General features: G+C 44.9%; 1 protein-coding gene across 4 annotated transcripts in view; it reads right to left on the reverse strand.

Annotated features, from left to right (window-relative positions):
- Window positions 1-2,970: 2,970 nt before the first annotated feature.
- STX2 (syntaxin 2) overlaps window positions 2,971-19,476 on the reverse strand; it is a 17,168-nt gene continuing 662 nt past the window's right edge. The window contains exons 2-10 of one of the 4 annotated variants that reach the window (XM_041488568.1): window positions 12,860-12,931; window positions 12,269-12,368; window positions 10,958-11,032; window positions 10,466-10,539; window positions 9,888-9,996; window positions 9,088-9,161; window positions 8,852-8,989; window positions 7,403-7,513; window positions 2,971-5,032 (exon numbers count right to left, since the gene is read on the reverse strand). In XM_041488568.1, the coding sequence (XP_041344502.1) occupies window positions 4,955-5,032; window positions 7,403-7,513; window positions 8,852-8,989; window positions 9,088-9,161; window positions 9,888-9,996; window positions 10,466-10,539; window positions 10,958-11,032; window positions 12,269-12,368; window positions 12,860-12,931 (831 nt within the window). In that variant the 3' untranslated portion in view covers window positions 2,971-4,954. Of the gene's footprint in view, window positions 5,033-5,052; window positions 6,362-6,999; window positions 7,292-7,402; window positions 7,514-8,851; window positions 8,990-9,087; window positions 9,162-9,887; window positions 9,997-10,373; window positions 10,379-10,465; window positions 10,540-10,957; window positions 11,033-12,268; window positions 12,369-12,859; window positions 12,932-19,476 lie in introns of those variants that run through there. The other 3 variants (XM_041488571.1, XM_041488569.1, XM_041488570.1) reach the window with 3 other exon arrangements.

Raw genomic sequence — 19,476 nt, forward strand, 5'->3', positions numbered from 1 at the left:
CTGGATTGCAGGGCAATAGAAATTTTGCCTTTATTTTCTTCAATCTCACCTGAAGTTTATAGTAATTTCTGTTATTTTAGGGATTAAAAACATAAATATATTGGCTGTGATTAAAAATACATGTCAACACTTGCTGCATTTTACTGTCTTGTGAGTTCATGTTTTATTTCTAAGACTGCTTTGTTCCATGGTTTTATTTGCCTCATATTGGAAGGAAAACCGTGCCCAAAAACCCATTAGGGAGAACTGCACCAGCGGGAACTCTGACAAAACCTATCTGCAACCAGTTCTCACTCAAGGAGCCCCAGCTCAGCTGCCAGCCCTGGCAGAGCTGTCCTGCAGACAGGGCTGGCTGGAGCAGGGCAGGATTGCTGACCCCCAGAATCCCCCCAGCTCTCCATGGCACACTGCAGTGCCCTTCTCTCCACCTTCTGCTGGGCACTCTGAGAGCCCTGGGCAAACTTGCTGTTTGCCAGGTTCCTGGTCCTGAACCTGATTTTAGGTGAACTTTTTTTAAATCCTGCCACCAGTGGCTATTGAGGAACTGCATGAATAGGCGGTGAGAAATAGCCCTGCGTTGTAGGAGTAGTCCAAATGCACCTTCCACACGTGCAAATGAATTTATTTAAAGTCAGTGCAGCACTTGGTGGGCAGCTCAGGAGGCAGGGACTGGTGTTTTAAGTGGGGACAGGGAAGGAGCTGTAATTATTTGTAACAGTGGAGGTTCAGAATGCTTGCACTGGGACAGTAACATCAGTTCCCCACAAATGGTGATGCCTGATGTGGGGAATATAAAAACAGGCCAGGCAAGCCCCATGGGAAAGCCAGGGGAGAGAGACAGACACTGAACTAAATCCTTACTGTGGAGTGTTTGCTGTGGGCATAAACATCTTCCTGCTCTCCAAAAGCTGCACCTGCAGCCCAGCCAGACCCCCAGAGTGGCTCCAGAAGGGTGCTGGTTGCACATTTTAGATGTTCTCCAGTCAAACACAGATGTTCTCTCCCTGTGCTGCGTGCCTCAGAGGAGCAGGAGGGGAGCTCACACTGATTTCTGACCATCCTCACTGCCTGCCCTGCTGCAGGAGGGAGCTCACACTGATTTCTGACCATCCTCACAAGGAGCTCACACTGATTTCTGACCATCCTCATGAAAGGAGCTCACACTGATTTCTGACCATCCTCATGAAAGGAGCTCACACTGATTTCTGACCATCCTCACAAGGAGCTCACACTGATTTCTGACCATCCTCACAAGGAGCTCACACTGATTTCTGACCATCCTCACTGCCTGCCCTGCTGCAGGAAGGAACTCACAGAAGCCTCTCCCCTGGGAGCCTCCACTGCTTGGGCACTGCTCACCGTGTGCTTAAGGAGAATTGTTTATTTCAGCAGCCCCTTCACAGCTGCAGTGGAATTTTTATTAGCTCCTGAAATGTTAATGATGCTGTGAATTTCCCCTGCACGAATGAGCTCTTTTTAAAAAACTCACATTTGAAACATCCCCATCATGCGAGGGTTTTACTTTCGTTTGACGCTCTCAAGCTTCAGCTGCAGTGAGAGGAATGCTGACAGGAACATCAGTAATGAATGTATGGAAAGATTCCAGGGGTGCCTTTACAGGAACAAAGCCAGAGCAGCCTTTAACAGGTGCAGCTGCATCTCACCCTCCATTTCTCCTGTCCCCATCACACTGCAGAACCCTGAGCCCAAAAGGCCCTGCTCCAGCCCAGGGGATCTTCATCTGACAAACAATGCCCAGAGGAGGGCCCAGATCTGAGCTTTACACACAGCACAAAAATGTGACGTTTTCCTAAACAAAAAATGTGCAAAGTAAACGTAGAGAAAATTGTATGGCAACACCCTGAATTATTGAACGGCCAGCTATGCAGAACAAACATAATTAAAGGGTCTCATTATCTTCTAAATAATCATTGTAAATAATGCTTTAGATAATTACTTCATTATTTCTCAAAACACTGGCTTTTATTCTCCTCTGAGAGTCCACCCACCAACTCTACTCTGAATAAATTGCCAAAAGGGAAAATCAAAAGCAGAGCAAGCATGTGAGCTGGAAATGCAATGTGTGCTTCTGTGAACTGATTCAAACCCAGGATGTTTTGAAATGGGTTTTTTGTAGCTTTTCAGACGGTTAAAAGCAGTTTGTTGGGATTTTTTAATGTGTATTTCTCCCTTCAGCCTGCTGGCTGCTGGGCCAGGCTCTCCTGCTTGCAGCTCTCAGGTGATGCTGCAGAGGGGCCTGCAGCTCACTAAATACACTTATTCAGGTCTGAGCTTTTCCCTGGACTCAGGTCCAGACTGGTAGCTGTGCTTAACTCAGAAATCCCAGGGAAGGCCTGGAAGAACACAGTTAGAATTAATTGTGTTTTCTGAGAGCCTCCCAGCCCACTGAAGTTTGCAGCATGAAGTGCACACACTGAGAGGGAGCTCTGGCTCAGAGGGCTTTGTCTGCCCCACTGCCAGCACTCAAAGGCTTGGCTTTCCACCTTCTCAACATAAAACCCCAAAATAAATTAAAAGCAGAGTCCAGCCACGCTTTTAAGGGCCAGCAGCCTGGTTTGGATCAGGGACTGAGAGTCAGCCTGGCAAGCCAGGGTCTGGCCACTGCTCACCAGCTGCATGGTGGCCAAACTCCTGGAGCTGGGTGGGAAAAGCTGCTGGAAAACCTCTGAAACCTCTGCAGGGGAAATGCTGACTGAGATCATGAAAACACTTGCACAAAGCTTCAGCAGACTCCCCTGGTGGCAGAAACGCTGCTGAGGGTGATGCAAGAGTCAAAAACCCAAACCCCCTCGAGCACAGCAGCAGGACAGCTTCGTGCACTACTGACCAAAAGAAAAGGTGCCACCTTACCCTGAGTTTGAGGTAAGCCAGTGCAAAAACCTCGTTGAAACACTTCTGGAACATTCTGGGGCCTCAGGAACAGCAGGGACACAAAGCAGACACAGCAGACTCGCTGGATGAGTTTATTAGTGCATAGGTTAGAGACTGACTCCCCTCCGACCTCCAGACAAAGAGGTTCATGTGAAAAGTCTGTTTTGCTGTAAAACAAACTCACTGAGGCAGCTGTTCAACAAGAAGTAAAAACTGTGGAGCAGCCTACTCAAATTTCTGATCTTGATGGGCAGATACTGCATGACAGAGCAAAAAACTCAACAGGACAGGATTTTGAGGGTCAGTTTACATAACCAGCTGGAAAACAGCAGGAGTGATTTTCCCCCCATCTAATCTGCATATCTGTATAAATAATACTTACTGATAAACATCTAGAAAACTACAGAATAAAATATATTTACCTAGGATGAGCATTAAGGCAACCAATCCTTCCTGACTTTGCATGTAAACTTCCTCACAAACATCAGTGAGCATTCTGGACTCGGAGGTAAAAGGAATTTGTTCATTGTTGAAGCCGAATTTTTCAAGCGACTTCTTTATGGCTGACTTGTAGAGACCAATAATAATAATAATAACAGTATTTGCTTTTTTCTTCAAACATGTTTGACATCTGAATAGCTCCAGCATATTCACAGTATACCTGGACAGCAAAGCAGGAATATTCATAGATACAAGAGAAACTGTAAACTTTGCTGAATTTTATGAAGTCTGAGTTCTGGCTTTCAGAGTAACTTTGATCTCAGACACTTCCAACAAAACCAAAGTTTAAGGATTCTAAACTTGTAGGACTGAGTTACTGCAGTCAACATGAGAGCTGAATATCTGAAAACATTGATGAGCACAGTTTTACACTATGTTTAAAAAGGCACAAATTATCCTCTCCTCTACTTCTCTTAGAGTGTAAATATATCTACATATCTACATGGATATGCTTGAACAACGAGGAGTCACAAACCCAAGTTACAAATATTTTACACACAAAAATACAAAAATAACCTGTAACATTAAATGCAGTTATTTGGGTACATTTGAGTTCTCTGAAGCTTTCGAGTGGTGCAAGCTGGCATTACAACAGGCATTGTACACCAAAACACTTCATCCATGTTATAGCCACAAGATTTCATAACAAATCAGTGTCTTAGTTTGTATTAAGTTCAGACTCTTCCGGGGGAGTTCATCCCCCTGTGCTATATTCATACATCAACATTAGCAAACTCCAGAACAAAAAAACGTGATTTGGCTTTATAAAGTCATTTTTGTCATATTCATGTAAGCAATAAGGCTAAACTGATCCACCAGTTTCCTCTGCACAAGAACTACCTGTAAAATTACCTGCCCAAGTGCAAATTCAGCATTTCAGAGCTGTGTGCTTTTACCAGAAATGTTGCAACTAACTTTTTATTAACCATGAAGGAAGTATTTAAAGCAGTTAACCTCGACAGAAAAAATAAAAAAACTGGCAAGTGTAAAAAAGCTTTTTTCTGTTTTTCTTCTCAAGTAATGCACTAGGCAGTTAAAGGAGTAGTCTTTTCAGGATAAGATATTTTAGCACTTGTTGGAGAAAAAGCATAAGGTTTAAATAGGTTAAGGTGACTAAATAATTAATACACTTAAACACAAGGCTACATCTCATAAAAATATTCACAAGACTGCTAACAAAGGCAGCACTGGCAAGGTACTTAAGTCATGATTAGAGTTAGGTTAGCAATAGGAAAAAAAAAGCCAAACACTCAAAACTCAATAGTCTCTCCCTCCCTACTTCAACTTAACACTGAGATGTGAAAAAACCCGCAGTTACTTTAGCTCAAAACCAAGGTTCAGTCTTACAGGTGTCTAGTTTGTGCTGTAAAATCCACACACCCCCAATACATTCTGATCTTCATTCACGAGTAAACATCAAGAGTGATTTTGCTTTCATTTTTAGCCATTAGTGACAGGTCATGGTGCTGGGACAGCGTAAGGCATCATCTGTGGAAAAGGTTTGGTTTCACTGAAGATGTTTTGGAGTTCCTGAAGGTTGGTAACTCTTGGAATGTGCTTGCTAGGACAGAGTTGTTGCTAGGATAATTCCAAGTATCAGAAGCAATACAGTTACACATATTATTATGAACATCAATTTCTGCAGGGAAAAGAGAGAAAAGTTAAGTTGTCAGAGACAGAATTAAACACATTCAGAGCCACAGTAAGACTGACACCCGGGCTGAGTGCTGGGATTTTCTTTCTAAGGAGTAATCACTGCCATGATTTCCTGTTTCTAACACACGTGTAACCATAGTCACAAGACAGAGCCATCTGTGCAACATTTCTCTATTTTCCTTTACAGAATATTGGTTATTACTCATGCCCAACTTCTGTAAACATCATTACAAACAGATGTAGGTCAGCTCTAAGTGGCTGCTCACTGCCACCCTCCTTGGATAAATATTTGCAGCCTGCTCAAACCCTTACAGCTGCACCCTGAGGGGAATTCACCAGAAGGCCAGTAAAAACACACTGCAGGCAATAGCTCAGAGGAGCTGCAAGGGTTAAAAAGGGAGAGATGCTTCTGTGCAAATGCATCAGGGTGTGACTCTGGGCCAGGTGTTTGACTGCAGGTGATGGCACAGTGAATTCTGCCCCCTGCCCACAAACCAGAGGTGAGAAGAATCTCCAACCCCAAACCAAACCTGGATGTTAAAGGGTGTTAGTACAGAAATGGGAATGTCTGATGAGCTCCTGGGGCTCTGTGTGCAGCCTGCAGTCTGTGCATGCTGGAAGCTGCACTGCTGCTGCCCCAGAGCAGGGAGCTGCTGCTGCCTGCTCAGCCTGGCTAAGCACTGTCTGCACCAGAAATGGTTCTTTACTACAGCAAAAACATGAACACTGAGAGAAATCCCAGGTCCTGAACACATTGCTGTCTCCCACTGTTTCACTTAGGCTAGCATTAATAAACAGTTTCAAAGTAAGAAGTTTGAAGATGTTCTCCCAGCCATAACAGCCAATTTCATGGCTGCAGACATCTCCTTTTTAAAAACTCTATTTAAAACACAGAACCCCCCACTGGATAAAGTCCCAAGGGTACTGAGCATTCCAGATTGTTTGCTGATGTGAACTTCAGCACAAAGCCAGTCACTGCAAGAGCTGGGAGCCAGCCTGGGCTGCTGGCTGCCACCTCCTGCCCCAGGCAGGTCCCGGCAGGTCACTGTGCTCACCATCACACACAGGACCTGCCACAGGTCCTGCAAGGTGACAGCAGGGCCACCAGGGCACTGGGCAGACATGAAGGGTGAGCAGAACAGGACAGGGAGAACAAGAGCCAAATTAGTTGATTAGTTACTTACTGCCACAGTGGCAGGAAGCCATGCATGCTGAGGTTATCCAAGCATCACCGAATACCCACAGACAAACCAATTATTAGAGCTACTATGGCAATCAACACCACTGACACAATGACAATTATCACCACTTTCTGTCAAAAAAACAAGGGATTGTAAATATTAAGCACATTAACACTCGCATTTATGTTCAATTTTTCAAGTAGTTTTTAGATCCACAAGCACTTTTATTAAAGCCCCCCGTGTTCTTAAATTGAGATAAATTTATCTGCATAATCTTGCAAATGTAAGAATTAACGTTTTTAAACAGGTAAACTCGTGTGATTATTGCCTGTAGTTATCAGAGATGACACCAGCCCCATTTACATGCACATTAAGTGGGCTCTTTCAACACTTCTGAAAAGATCTTTTGTGAAGGATCAGGCGTGGTATCTCTGTGTAGATCTCCATTTAGAGAAAATTAATTATTCCCTCAAATTCAGCTCACCAGAACGAGCCTCACCCAATTGCACAGCACATCAAAAGGGGAAATTGGAATGCAAAAATAAACTACTTAGTAGTCTGATATCAGAATATATTATCTGGTGTCTGATGGGAAGAAAGATACCAAAACAAAGCAAGTGCCCTGGAAAGTGCCAGAACTTTCCTTTGAACTCAAGTCCTCCACAAATTCAGTGTCATGGCACAATGCCACACCCTTTCCAGAGGGAAGATCCCCCTAATTTATCTGTAAAATTAAAAATAAAACCAGAATTTAAAAAAAATAAGCCTATTCAGCAAAAGCACTTTTATTTTTTCTGGTAGCAAACAGATTTTATAGTTTTAAATCAGGAAAGTTCACTTGTGATAAGCAACCAGAAACTTTTAAGGTGATTTGGAATCTGAATAACTTAAGGTATTGTGAAAGCTGGTAAGAAAAAGATGGGAATTTATCCACTGGAATAACGCATTAATTCTTCTTTTGGGGTTTTTACACTCTGTAATGGCAGCTCTGAGTGGAAAACCGTGAGCACACCCTCAGCTGTGCAGGAACTGCTGATCTGCTCTCACAGTCCAAGAAGTCTCTATTGGTATCATGAATTTTCAGTATTAACTACAGCAAAGTAGTTCACAGTGGAAATGGTGCTGTGCTAAATTAAAATACTGCCTAGCACAATTACAGAAAGACAACATACCCTGCGTGCTTTGCTTTGATATTTAACTGCCTTTTTTGTCTCTTCCTTTGCATGTTCCACGTAATCTGTCGCATTCATCACGTTCTTTTCTATGTTGTTGATCATTTCTCCCTGCAAACGAGATTTTGAAGGAAAACCACGTTACTGGAATGCACAGATCAATGAATCTGAAAGAAAGGCTCTAGAACATCGGGAACTACTTTCACGAGTCAACAATGCACATGGTGGGGATGACATTTTTTCTGCTTTGGCACGTGAAGGAAAAAGGGAATGAGAAGCAAGGGTCCCGATCTGACCGAACAGGGGATGCTCACGAGCAGGGCAGGCGAGTTTCTCCTTGAGCAGGAGCACCAAGTGAGCACCTGCACACATGCCTTGTGTGGAGGGAGGTTTGAGCAGCCACGCTGGGTGACACACTGAGCTCAGAAACCCCCGGAGAGGCTGAGGGGACAGGATGCTCCCTGCCCCTGCAGGTCCTGCAGCTCCCGGGGAGCGCACACAGCTGAGCCCCTCAGAGCTCAGGCTGTCCGTGCATGACAAATTCAAGTTAAGGATGAGGAATGGCGTTTGGCAATGAAATGGAGGACTGGTGGAAGATGACAGTCAGTCTGTTACCTGTGTCTCTGTCCATCAGGAGAAATAATCAGCAGCAGTAAACAGCAAAGCATTACAGAATGATGCACAAGTAACTTCTGTTCGTGTGTAATTCAAAAGAAACCTGCTACCAATTTCTCTTGGCTGAATATTTAACATAAAAGCAACAAAGGACTTCTAGAACAAAACCCAATTAGAAAAAACAGGCAAGTTTCTCTAACTTGCTTTTCAGGCAAGTTTCTCTTCTAACACTATTCCTTTCCCTTTCCTGCAGAAGTCAAAACATTTTAAGATCATGGTTAAGAATACTTTTGCTGGATAATTGGTATTTAAAGACTAAAAATAGAAGAGATTTATGTACATGTCAAGACAAAGCTTATGAATACAAGAGAAGACTTGAAGGACTTGTCAAGCCCTTTACATTCGTGTTGGTGAACACAGAATTGCACTTCTGCATGAAGTGCAAGGTGCACACAGCCTTGCTGACACACCTGTACTGCACTGTGCCTGAGAATCCAAAATCCTCAAGGAATTAACAACCCTCCATGAGATAGTTTTTCCTACTTAAACATGCCCAAAGATGTTCCAGCATATTGCAATTAATCATACTGAAGAAGATATTAAATATACTGACCTGAAGGCAAGTCTGTGGTCAGTTATTGAAAGCAGGAGGACACTGACATGGTCAATTTGTCCACAACAAAACAAACCCCAGTGATTAATTTCCATTTATTCTAACCACAGGCAGAATCACTCTAAACCTGCACTGCCTGAACAAAATCAGCTGCTTCTGCCCATGGCAAAGGGGAGGAGTGGGCAAAGCCCAGCCCCGGTGTGCTGAGCAGGCCCAGGTACCTGAGTCTCCACAAACATGGCCATGTCCATGAACATCTCGTGCAGCTCCCGGATGCTGGACTCCAGCTTCATGATGTCCTTGTGCCGGGACTCGATCTCGTTCAGGGCCTGCCTGGTGATCTGGGAGTCTGAGATGATCTGGGGACAGTGGATGGGACAGGGACACGTCAGTGCCAGCACCCTCAGAGAGCAGGGCAGCAGAGCAGAGCAGAGGTAACTGGCCCAGAAATACGTACATCAGAAGTGAAAATGGAAGGATTACCGCTCTCTAACATCTCCTCCAGCTCCTCATCAGTGGTGGTCTTTCCAGCTAGGATAAAAACAACAATTAGCAGGAGAGGCTAATGACAAATTTAAAAAGCACATGAAAAGCAAAATTTTCTTTTAATTTGCCAGTTCCCCTGTTTGCATTCCCTGTTTCAGCAATGTATATATTCTATAGAGCACACTAAAAAAAAAAAGACTATTTTTAAGCCCATTTAAGACACCTTCCAAGGTAGATACTGTACTTCAAAGTAAAGCCAGGAACCTTTCTAAACACTCCTAATAATGAAGTGGAAGTAAGTCATATGTGAGTCAGTCAACAAATGATTAAAGCACATTTAACAGCAGCACTGATTTTATGCCAGATGAAGTGTCCTTGTAGACAAAAATGGGACCACATGAAAAGAGCTGTTATCCTGTTAGGCATGTTAATTTTGGAATGGCTTTTAATAACACTTGCTGTTTCAGAATGCAGCTTTTCTTGACACTTCATTTAAAGATGCACCATTGGAAGTAAATGAAGCAAAGGAAAAAGATAATGTCATTAATAATTTTCAGTCTAAAGGAAGTTATTGCATTTTCTCTCTTTTCTTTAGAGCTGCTCTAAAAAGAGTAATATCAAGGAGTTTGTGCCATGCAGTAAAGTTGTTTCTTTTCTCTCAGGCCCCGTGAGATGCTGTCCGAGATCTCTGATGCTTTGTACCCTAAGGAAAAGGAACGAGGGGGCACTGAGGAGTAACTGGTTTGTGCCAGGAGCACAGGGGTCACTCACTGATCTCCAGCTGCCTCTGGATGCGGCCCTTGCTGCGCTCCCGGAACAGCGTCTGCGTCTCGTTGTACTCCGTCATCACCTCCACAAACTTGTGTGCCAGCACCGAGTGCTGCAGGGGACAGCAGGGACAGCATGGAGACAGCAGGGACAGACACGGGGACAGCATGGGGACAGACACGGGGACAGACACGGGGAGAGCATGGAGACAGCACGGGGACAGACACGGGGACAGGGGCATCAGGGAGGGGCAGCAGGGACAGACACAGGCACAGACACAGGGACAGAGAGGGACATCAGAAAGAGACAGAGAGGGACAGAGAAAGGTGTCAGAAAGAGCCATTTCTGTCACACAGCAACAGCTCAGCACAACTCACAGCGGCACTCACAGCCCAGCAAAGCACCACAGGAGCTCTGAAAGGAGCTCAGAACAGCTGAACTCGCTCTCCCCAGAACCCCCTGATTTTCTTTAAGCTGAAGGGAGCCTACCTGTGTTTTCCCGAGGAGCCTACCTGTGTTTTCCTGAGGAGCCTACCTGTGTTTTCCCAAGGAGCCTACCTGTGTTTTCCCGAGGAGCCTACCTGTGTTTTCCTGATCCTGAGGTCCACTGATGTCCGATTGGCATTTTCACCCTGATCAAAGCTCTGCTCAATAGCTGAGAACAACACAAGAGCACAGAGTCAGTGTCAGTTATTCAACAGCTCAATTACTTTGTAAATATTATTATTACTACTCTTTAAAGGTACAAGTTCCCCAGAGAAATGTGTAATGTTTCAGGGGAGAGGGGTGGCATATATAAGTAAATTCTAAAATAATTTTGATAATTGCTAAAGATCTTTTAACACAGTAACTGCTTCAATCATACCCTTAACAGAGACACACTACTGCCTATTACACTGGAAAAATTTTAAAAGGTGTCATTTTGCAATTAAAGTTAATCTTCTTCCAAAATATCATCCCCCCAAAAAGCACTTCAGTTGCAGAAGACATTCCTATATGGAGGAATTATTTTGCATTGTCATTTTCTCGGTTATTTCTGAAAGCAAGGAGTTTCACTTGTCCTCACAACTTACCCTTTAACCTGGCCCGGATTTTATTAGCAATCTTCTTGATTTCCTCATTTAGTTCTTCAAGTTCTTCCTTTGTTCCTTTAAGAAATATTTTTTTGAACAGTTAATGATTGATTATAGCAAGTCAGCAAGAGTCTACGAATCTACCTTGTAATCTCAGAATTTCATTCAGTACAACCATGCAGAGTTGAAGTTTATTATGCTCCTAAGTACTTTAAATACTGTTTTTGTAACAGCAACCATCAGGTGCTTGCTTCTTATGACAGGCTTACACCTGGGAAACGTTATTATTACCAAATCTTCAACTAAACCAGGTGACAAACAGTTTTGTGAACACTTTCAGGGCAATGTTAATTTGCTAGTCCAAAGTTAAATGCTCCTGAGTTGTAAGTGCAGGTGAAATCACAGATCTCTCTTCTTTTCTGTGAGTGCTTTAGCACTCAGTGACACGTCTGTGCCAGGCACCTGTGCCATTCTGAGGGCTCCAGCAGAGCATCACAGAGCTGTGCACATCCCCAGGAACACACACTGCTCACAGGTGCTGCCAGGGAACAGCCAGGTGAGCCCTGGCTAAAGCTGAGACCCTGAAAAAGCAGCCTGCAAAACCAGCTGTAGGAATACAAAAATACAAACACACACCAAGGAAAACGGGGGACAGGATAAAACAACACCCCAAGCTCACTTTCCACCACCCAGATGGAGTCACAAGATAAATGGTGAGCCAGCATTGCAACATTCAAACAAAAATACCTCAGCATCTTCTGTTCCCTTTTCTCTGAGCCCTGCCCAGGAGCACAGGCACGCCTGGAGCCAGCAGGGCTGGGGACAGGGACAGGGACAGGGACGGGCCCTGAACTTCCCAGTTCAGTGCTGGGAAAGCAGAGCTGCACTTGAGCTTTGGGCAAAGCCTCTGAAAACAGGAGGCTCTGGACTGAGCACTGCAGCAGCAGCAGCCCTGGGGCACACGGGACCCCGGCCCCACACAGCAATAAGGAGCAGACCCCACAGCTTCAGCACTTCCACATGCTAGAACAACCTAAGTCACCTCAGCTTTAACCCATATTAAACTGAGGTTTGGTCTAGGAAAGGTTTGGATGACGCAAGAAATATTCTGAACACACGTTTTTTTCAAATGAGACTTAAAAAAGGTCAAAAAAACCCCAAATGAAAGTATTAATTCAGTATTAAAAATGAAAATGTTTACTTAGTGCTACATTTTGCATTCTGTACACCTGAAGTTCTACTCCTATGGACAGCTAAAATAAACAATATTTCAGAATATCTAGCCACACTTATGTAAAAATTATTACTCACTTCCTTCAGGATTTGGTGCTGACAGGATAATGCTGTGCTGCTTCTTCACTTCTTCCACATTTTGTGCTATTTTTGCTATGTTATTTCTGATTTCCTCAACCTAGAGGAAGAGAAATATGGCAAAGAAGACATTAGAATAATTTAGGGCCAATATTTTTTAAAAAACAAAAAACCCCCCTGCTAACAAAATCCAAACTATTTCATCTGTAAATTGCACAGAAAGAAATCCCAGCAGACACGTCAACGTTTAAACAGTCTGTAACTGTTTTTTTAAACTAAAAGCCAGTATTGGTAATAGCAAATATATTCTGAATGGCCAAAAACTTAAGTGCTAGTATTCCTAATAAACAACTATTTTAAAATTTCATTAGCAAGTTTCTTGTTGACATGGAATTAAAAACATTTCTTTGCAACAAACACAGAAAATACCATGAAATAAACTAACAAAGCATTACCAACATTTGTTTTGGCATACAATTACTGACCATACTGGGGAGGATGTGTAGATGAATTGTTAAACCTCATTACTGAAATTAAAACACAGAGAGGGAACAGTCAGTCTTCAATGCATGGTGAAAACTGTAACTTTACCTGCTGGAAGAAGTCATCCATAAAATGGTCTTTTTCGATGATAACTGTCTCCCCATCTTCATTTCCTTTGTACTGTAAAAGACAAGAAACACAGATCTGTGCCATGGACCCAGGACAGTGCTCTGAGGATGCACAAGTGCTGCAGCACTGCATTTCCATCCCCAGCCGCAGAGCCAGGCACGCCTGCCTGTGCTGAGGGCTGTCATCTGAAAACAAACGAGCAGAGAGGCCCCAGGACAGTGACTCCTGGAGAGCAGAGAGAAACCCCCGGGGCTGGGGCTGGGGCTGGGGCAAGGCCAGACCCACCTGGGGACAGCCAGCACAGAGCCCGTGCCCAGCTGCTGCTCCTGCCCGGCGCTGCCAGCCTGCACCAGGGGTGGCACTCGCCCTAGGGGGTCTGCACTACACAGAAATGCATCCCTACACAAACTAAAGCAGAAATGCATCCTTACAGGGTGATAAACCCACAGCACTGCCCCCCGCACCTGGGGTGGCACTCGCCCTAGGGGGTCTGCACTACACAGAAATGCATCCCTACACAAACTAAAGCAGAAATGCATCCTTACAGGGTGATAAACCCACAGCACTGCCCCCCGCACCTGGGGTGGCACTCGCCCCAGCGGGTCTGCACTACACAGAAATGCATCCTCACATGCACTAAATCAGAAATGCATCCTTACAGGGGTGAGAAACCCATGGCTCTGCCACATTCCCACCAGGGCAGCCCAGTGGGTCTGCATTCTATAGAGCACACTACTTGGCTGAACTAAAGCAGAAATGCATCCTTACACACACTAAACAGAAATGCATCCTTACATGCACTAAACAGAAATGCATCCTTACAGGGTGAGAAACCCACGGCTCTGCCACACACACACCTCCCCAGCCCAACCCACCATCTCAGCTTTTATCAGGGAAAAGACACAAGTCACGTGCATCATGGAAGGGAAAGAGTTCAAGCTTCTCTTCTTTCATTCCCTCCATGGAGCACAGACTGTTTGAAGTGCAGTGGATCAAAATTAGAACAAAATATTACCCTTAACATACAGTCAACAGGTTATCTGTTAGAGAAAAGCAAACTACAAGATAATTGTCATTAAGGGACTGTCATTACAAGACACCTTTCTTTTCTTACAAGGCCATCTGATCTTCTAACACCCACTTTCTGCTCCTAACCTCTGATCCTATTACCCAAGAAGTTTAGTTCTGGTTTTCTTAAATTACTGGAGATACGCATTGTTTGCATGACAATTCTGCAATTTAATCCAAACACTGCTATCATCTTATAAAGAAGCTACTGTCAATTAAGAAAATCTAGGAGTGCCCCAAACCCTCAGGGAGAAGTTACAGACTCGGTGCCAGTTCCTCTCCTGCAAACTCGGGAAATGCACAAAGCCCTGGGGCAGAACCCATCTGGGTTTGTGCTCAGGGGAAACAAAGATGCCCCAGGAGAAATACAGGAATGTCACTGCCCTCCTGGACCAACTGAGGACTCGATAAATTACTCATTTTGCGGAGATAACGCTAGAACTCAAATTATCTGTGCTTACAGATTGCCATCAATTAACAGCTTTGCTTAACACAAATAAGGGAGGAAGTCTGTGCCCCAAGGAAGTCACCCACAACTTCACCATTCCCAAGACTGCACTGCTACTAAGCCACAAGCTCTAAGTTAATGTTTAACAAGGAGCTACATTTTAAAGACATTTAATTTCATTATCTATGCAAAAAAACACTTTCTGTTTGTATTTACTGAGTAAAGAATAATTTTTCTGCTTGTTCATAACTGCATCCTATATTTAGCTATTTGAACAAAAAATAATGAAAATACCACCTACTAAGGGATTCAGGATGGCAGCTTTTAGTTTGATCAGATCTTGGTAAACCATGTAACACCTGAGTGAATCCTAAATGAACGAAAGGCAGCAATGTGACTCAGAAATGTGTCTGGAGACGCTCAGCTGGGAGGCAGCTGACCATGACTCCCCAGCCCACAGCCTGTGCCATGTGTATTTCACTGTCCTACTGGTTCCACTGAAACCACTGACAGATCAATTTGCTCAAGGATTTATGGACAGCCTACCTCAGTCATCAGCACTCGAGACACCTGAGAAGTTTGTCAACCTCTGTTCCCTGTATTCTTAAATCATCTCTTACCTAAAATACCACTCATTTGCTGACTCTCTTCAACTGATGTGCTTCTGTGCCACTTTTGACAAGCATACCACTGACCAAGAATTCACTTTTATCAGAGTTTAGGAGAAACACACTGCTCTCCCTGGACTTCACCTCCCCAGTACAAGCAGTATCACAAAAAGCTGATAAAAAGTTTCACGTCAATGCCAAGAGCAATCTAATAAAGTCTGTTTGCAGCTCATACCTTGACCTTGGGACTCCAAGTCTGGGACACAGCTCCATAAACATTCAGAGACTATAAAATACCTCCAGCCCTGTCAGGGGTTGTGCTGCTGTGGCCGGGACAGGGTTAACTCTCTCCCAGCAGCTGGCACGGGCCGTGTTTGGGATTTGTGTTTGGGATTTGTGCCGGACCAGGGCTGGTGACACAGGGACGGCTCAGGTACAGACCTACAGGGGCAGGGCCTGTTCTGCTCCCCTCCAGGGGGCTGGGGGCACAGCTGGGAGCAGCTGTCCCAGGTGACCCACGGGACATGCAGAGCACGTGGCATTACTCTCAGTGCATGGAGCTGAAGCAGGAGGGAAGGGGGCACCTTTAGTGTTTTGTGTCCTCCCAGCCACTGCTGTGTGACAGCTCTGCTTTTCTGCAGACCCCTGCCTGCCCATTGGAACTAGCAAGGAATTCCTTTTCCTGCTTTGCTTGCGTGCAGCTTTTACTTTACCAGTAAAACTGCCTTTACTGTCAATCCTTGAGTTCTCTCACTTCTGGAATTCTGCCCCATCCCACCGGGGTGAGTGAGGGAGCAGCCGTGTGCTGCTCTCGCTGCCAGCAGGGTTGAACTACAGAAATTCTCACCGTGTCATTTCTCAGCTCCAAGCAGAAGCTACCCTGATGGTTTATGAAGCTTCTGTCACTTCCACTACCTTATAGAATTACAGAAATAACTCAGGCTGGAGATCCTTTGTAATTACTGACCTTTGGAGCTGGAAACAGCTTTTGACTGAAAAACGTGACTATTGCTTGCCCTTGAAATTCTGTTCAAGGTTAGCTGTTTCTCAGAGCAGATCACGTGCATTCCTGTGGCAGCTCCGAGGATCACAACTGACCATTCTCCCGTGGGATCAGCCCCCAGGAGCACCTCACACAGAGTTACAGCCTCTCCCCACAGCACCCCTGTGTCCAGAATCCCTTCTGCATCCAGCAGCCAAGAGGGCTTGCAGAGGGCAGCAGGGCTGAGGCAGCTGGGGCAGGTCAATCATTAACACACCCCGAGCAGCAGCGCTGCACCAGCTCACGCTGCCGGGGCACGGAGGGCACAGGGCTCATCCTCAGCCGTGCCCCGCTCACAGCCCGACTCAGGAAAAAACAACAGCGTGCTCTCCTCCTGCTGCAAAGCCTGCTCCGCGCTTGTTCCCACACCACCCACTTGTGACAGTCCTGACCCTGGGACTGCGGCGTTCCACCTGCTCCTGAACAGCTCTGCGGGCACTGAGTGCCTGGCCAAGAAAGTGTGCGGGAAAAATCAATGCACTGCTGCTCCAGCTACAGGTCCTTCTTAAAAAAAGCTGCAGTCAAATGTGAACTTGTAGAACTTGCTGTGTTCATTTTTCAAATATGAACTTGCTATGTACCACTCATTTTTCAAATATGAACTTGCTATGTACCACTCATTTTTCAAACATTACATGTAACAGATCTCGTTAAAGATCAAATAAAGAAATATAAAAATCAAGTATTTTAAATGATTCATCTATCAAGCATGAAAAATGGATTCCAGCAGGCAGGTCTGCATCCACTTCAGCATGTGACAAGGGGGAAATTCTGGGTCCATGTGGACAACGCAGCCCAAACCTGAGATCTAAACCAGCATCTGCTTGAGCAGAGGTTTATGACAAAGGACAGAAAAACAAAAAGAAAGCATGAATAAGTCTTATTACCAGACTTTAAAAAGCCATCAGTTTGCAATACCTGAAGTTAGCTACGCGTGCTCAGCTGCAGGTCTGAGCATGGATTGCACAGCTCTGTCAGAGCCCTGTCAGATGCACCTGTACCTGAGAACAGCAAACCACTGAAGCCTGGGAGCACACCTTGCAGTCACAGCTATGTACTGCTCACTTTCTTCTTCCCTAACACTGCTGAAAGCAAACTGCTGAAAGCGGTGTATTGGATCAGAGAACCTTTTTATCTTACACTTACTTGCGCTCAAAATAATAAAACCAGTCTGGGATTTGCTCAATTGTCCCATTAATTGTATTAAAAGACAATTCAAACAGCTTAAAGAAGTTCATTTGGGCCTGCTTAAAGTAATTTAGAAATGACATTAAAATAACCCCCTAAAATTGAAAGAAATACAATTATGGTTGCTGTCTTCTGAAAAAGCACATACTTTACAAAACCTCTCTGACCCAGGAAAACAAGAGGAAGCAGCATTATCTGAAGGCTACATAATCTGCATGTCATCAACCACTTCTTTCTCCAGCAACTGTTTAACAGCCTAAACACAGTGCATTAACAAAAATATCTGGCAGTTATGTTAATGTTGTGTCAATGAACCACAAACATTGATAGGCAGCACTTCTCCCTCCTCCTTATAATGATCTAGGAAAAACCAACGACAAAATGTTTTGCTTGCTGCCCAGTCAAAGGCAGGAACTCATAAATGAGGAGATGGGAAATGAGCCTTGCTGCTGGAGGCAATGTTGTGCTCAGTTAAACCGGGCAGAGCAGGCTGGGACCTTCTGGACTCTGTGCCACCGAGGTTCTGCGGGGCTGGAGGGAGCTGACCCACCTCACACAGGTGAGCTATGACCAAAGAAACAGTGAAACCCTCATGGCAGGGAGAGAGGCAAGGTGCAGCTGCTCCTGAGGGCTCTGCAGGCCTAGGCCTGCTGGAAACCACAATGCCTGTGTTCCACTCTTAATGATTTAGCCAAATGCAATGCAATGAAACTACATTAATACACCTAAACACTGGAAACCAGGCAAGAGTTAACACTGCTTCTTCAGCTTCGCTATCCCTTTTCAGAGCATCTCATCCACGTGTCAAGCATCTCTGTTCAAAGGTTCATCCTATGAAAGGAAAACCACTTCACAAAATCATTATGTTTTTGGTATTTCAGATAAAGATGTAAGATGGAAGCTGCTACTTCACTGAGCTGCCTGTGGAAACGGGAATATCCATCTCCTTGGATATGCAACTTTACAAAACTGCAGGTCACTTACACACTTCTGATTGTGACGAAACATAGCCTAGATCTTCAGTAACTTCTACCTTCATTTCATGTTTAATTATCTTCTTCATTAGAAGAAAATATTTAAGTCTCTAAGCTATTTATTAATTCTACAGGCAGTGAAAATGACATTGATGAACACATGAAGCACTTCAGCAATTCTGGCTGATACATATTTCAAAAGCAGCCCACTGCAGCAATGTTTTCAGATTCAAATACTAAAGCTGGCTTAAAAATTCCTCTGTTCAGCTACATTAAACACTTTTAACCCTGTCAATGGGGGGTGTGGCAGGGTGTGGAACTGGTTTCTTCCATTTACAGAAACATAGAACAGGATTAAGTCTGTGGGCATAGAATTATAAATATAAAGCAAATTTGGATCACTACTGGTTGCTTCCTCTATCTGTCACCAGCAGCGAAACCTGGCACATGTTCCCACAACCTGGAAAGGAAATAACTATACCTGAAAGAAGTGACACTGCTTTTTTGGCACGACTCCAAAACATCATTCCTGGTAGAGAAGCTGTAATTTAATAATCCTAAAACTTTTCCAATGCCTATTCACCCTTTCAGAGAGAAAGACAAAGGGACTGGCAATTCCATCAGTAGAGATGGAGCTTTCAAAATGGACTTTATGATCCAGAGATGAAAGAGCCCCAGACCCAGCTCAACAGAGCCCAACTTCCACACATCCGTGGAGCACTGGAACTATCACAGGAACTCCTGTCTGTTCTCCATTTCCATTCCTTTTCAGGAAAAAAAAACAAAACAAGCCCAAAACAAAAACCCTCAAATATCCTTTTCTTTTACCCAAGCCATATCCTGTTGCAGACAGACGGATGGTGCCTGTCCCCACTCTCCCTTCTTTTTTAGGACACTGTTTCCAAAACACAAGCAAGGGAAAGGAAAAGAGCGTATAAACAGAGGCAGCTACCATTTTGTAAACACGCGGAAAGTACGGCTGGCAGAGCGGAGCGCTTTCCTGCCGCATCACGGCCCGAGAGCTCCCGGGAGGACAAACCCAGCCCGCTACAGCCCGGGCGGCTCCGGCGCGGGCTCACCGGGGAATTCAATGGAATTCGGTGGAATTCAGCGGAGTTCAGCGCCGCCCAAGGCGCTCCGCAGCGGCCGGGGGGAAGCGGAGCCCGGCGCGCTGCGGACATCGCAGAGGGCGGCACTGCGCGGCCGAGCCCCGGGGGATCCCGGCGGCAGCGCGGCCCTCCCGGCCCCCGGCGGGCCGCGATCCCGCC

This window comes from Pyrgilauda ruficollis, unplaced genomic scaffold, assembly GCF_017590135.1.
Source record: "Pyrgilauda ruficollis isolate IOZ18807 unplaced genomic scaffold, ASM1759013v1 scaffold9, whole genome shotgun sequence".
In the NCBI taxonomy this organism is placed as follows: Eukaryota; Metazoa; Chordata; class Aves; order Passeriformes; family Passeridae; genus Pyrgilauda; species Pyrgilauda ruficollis.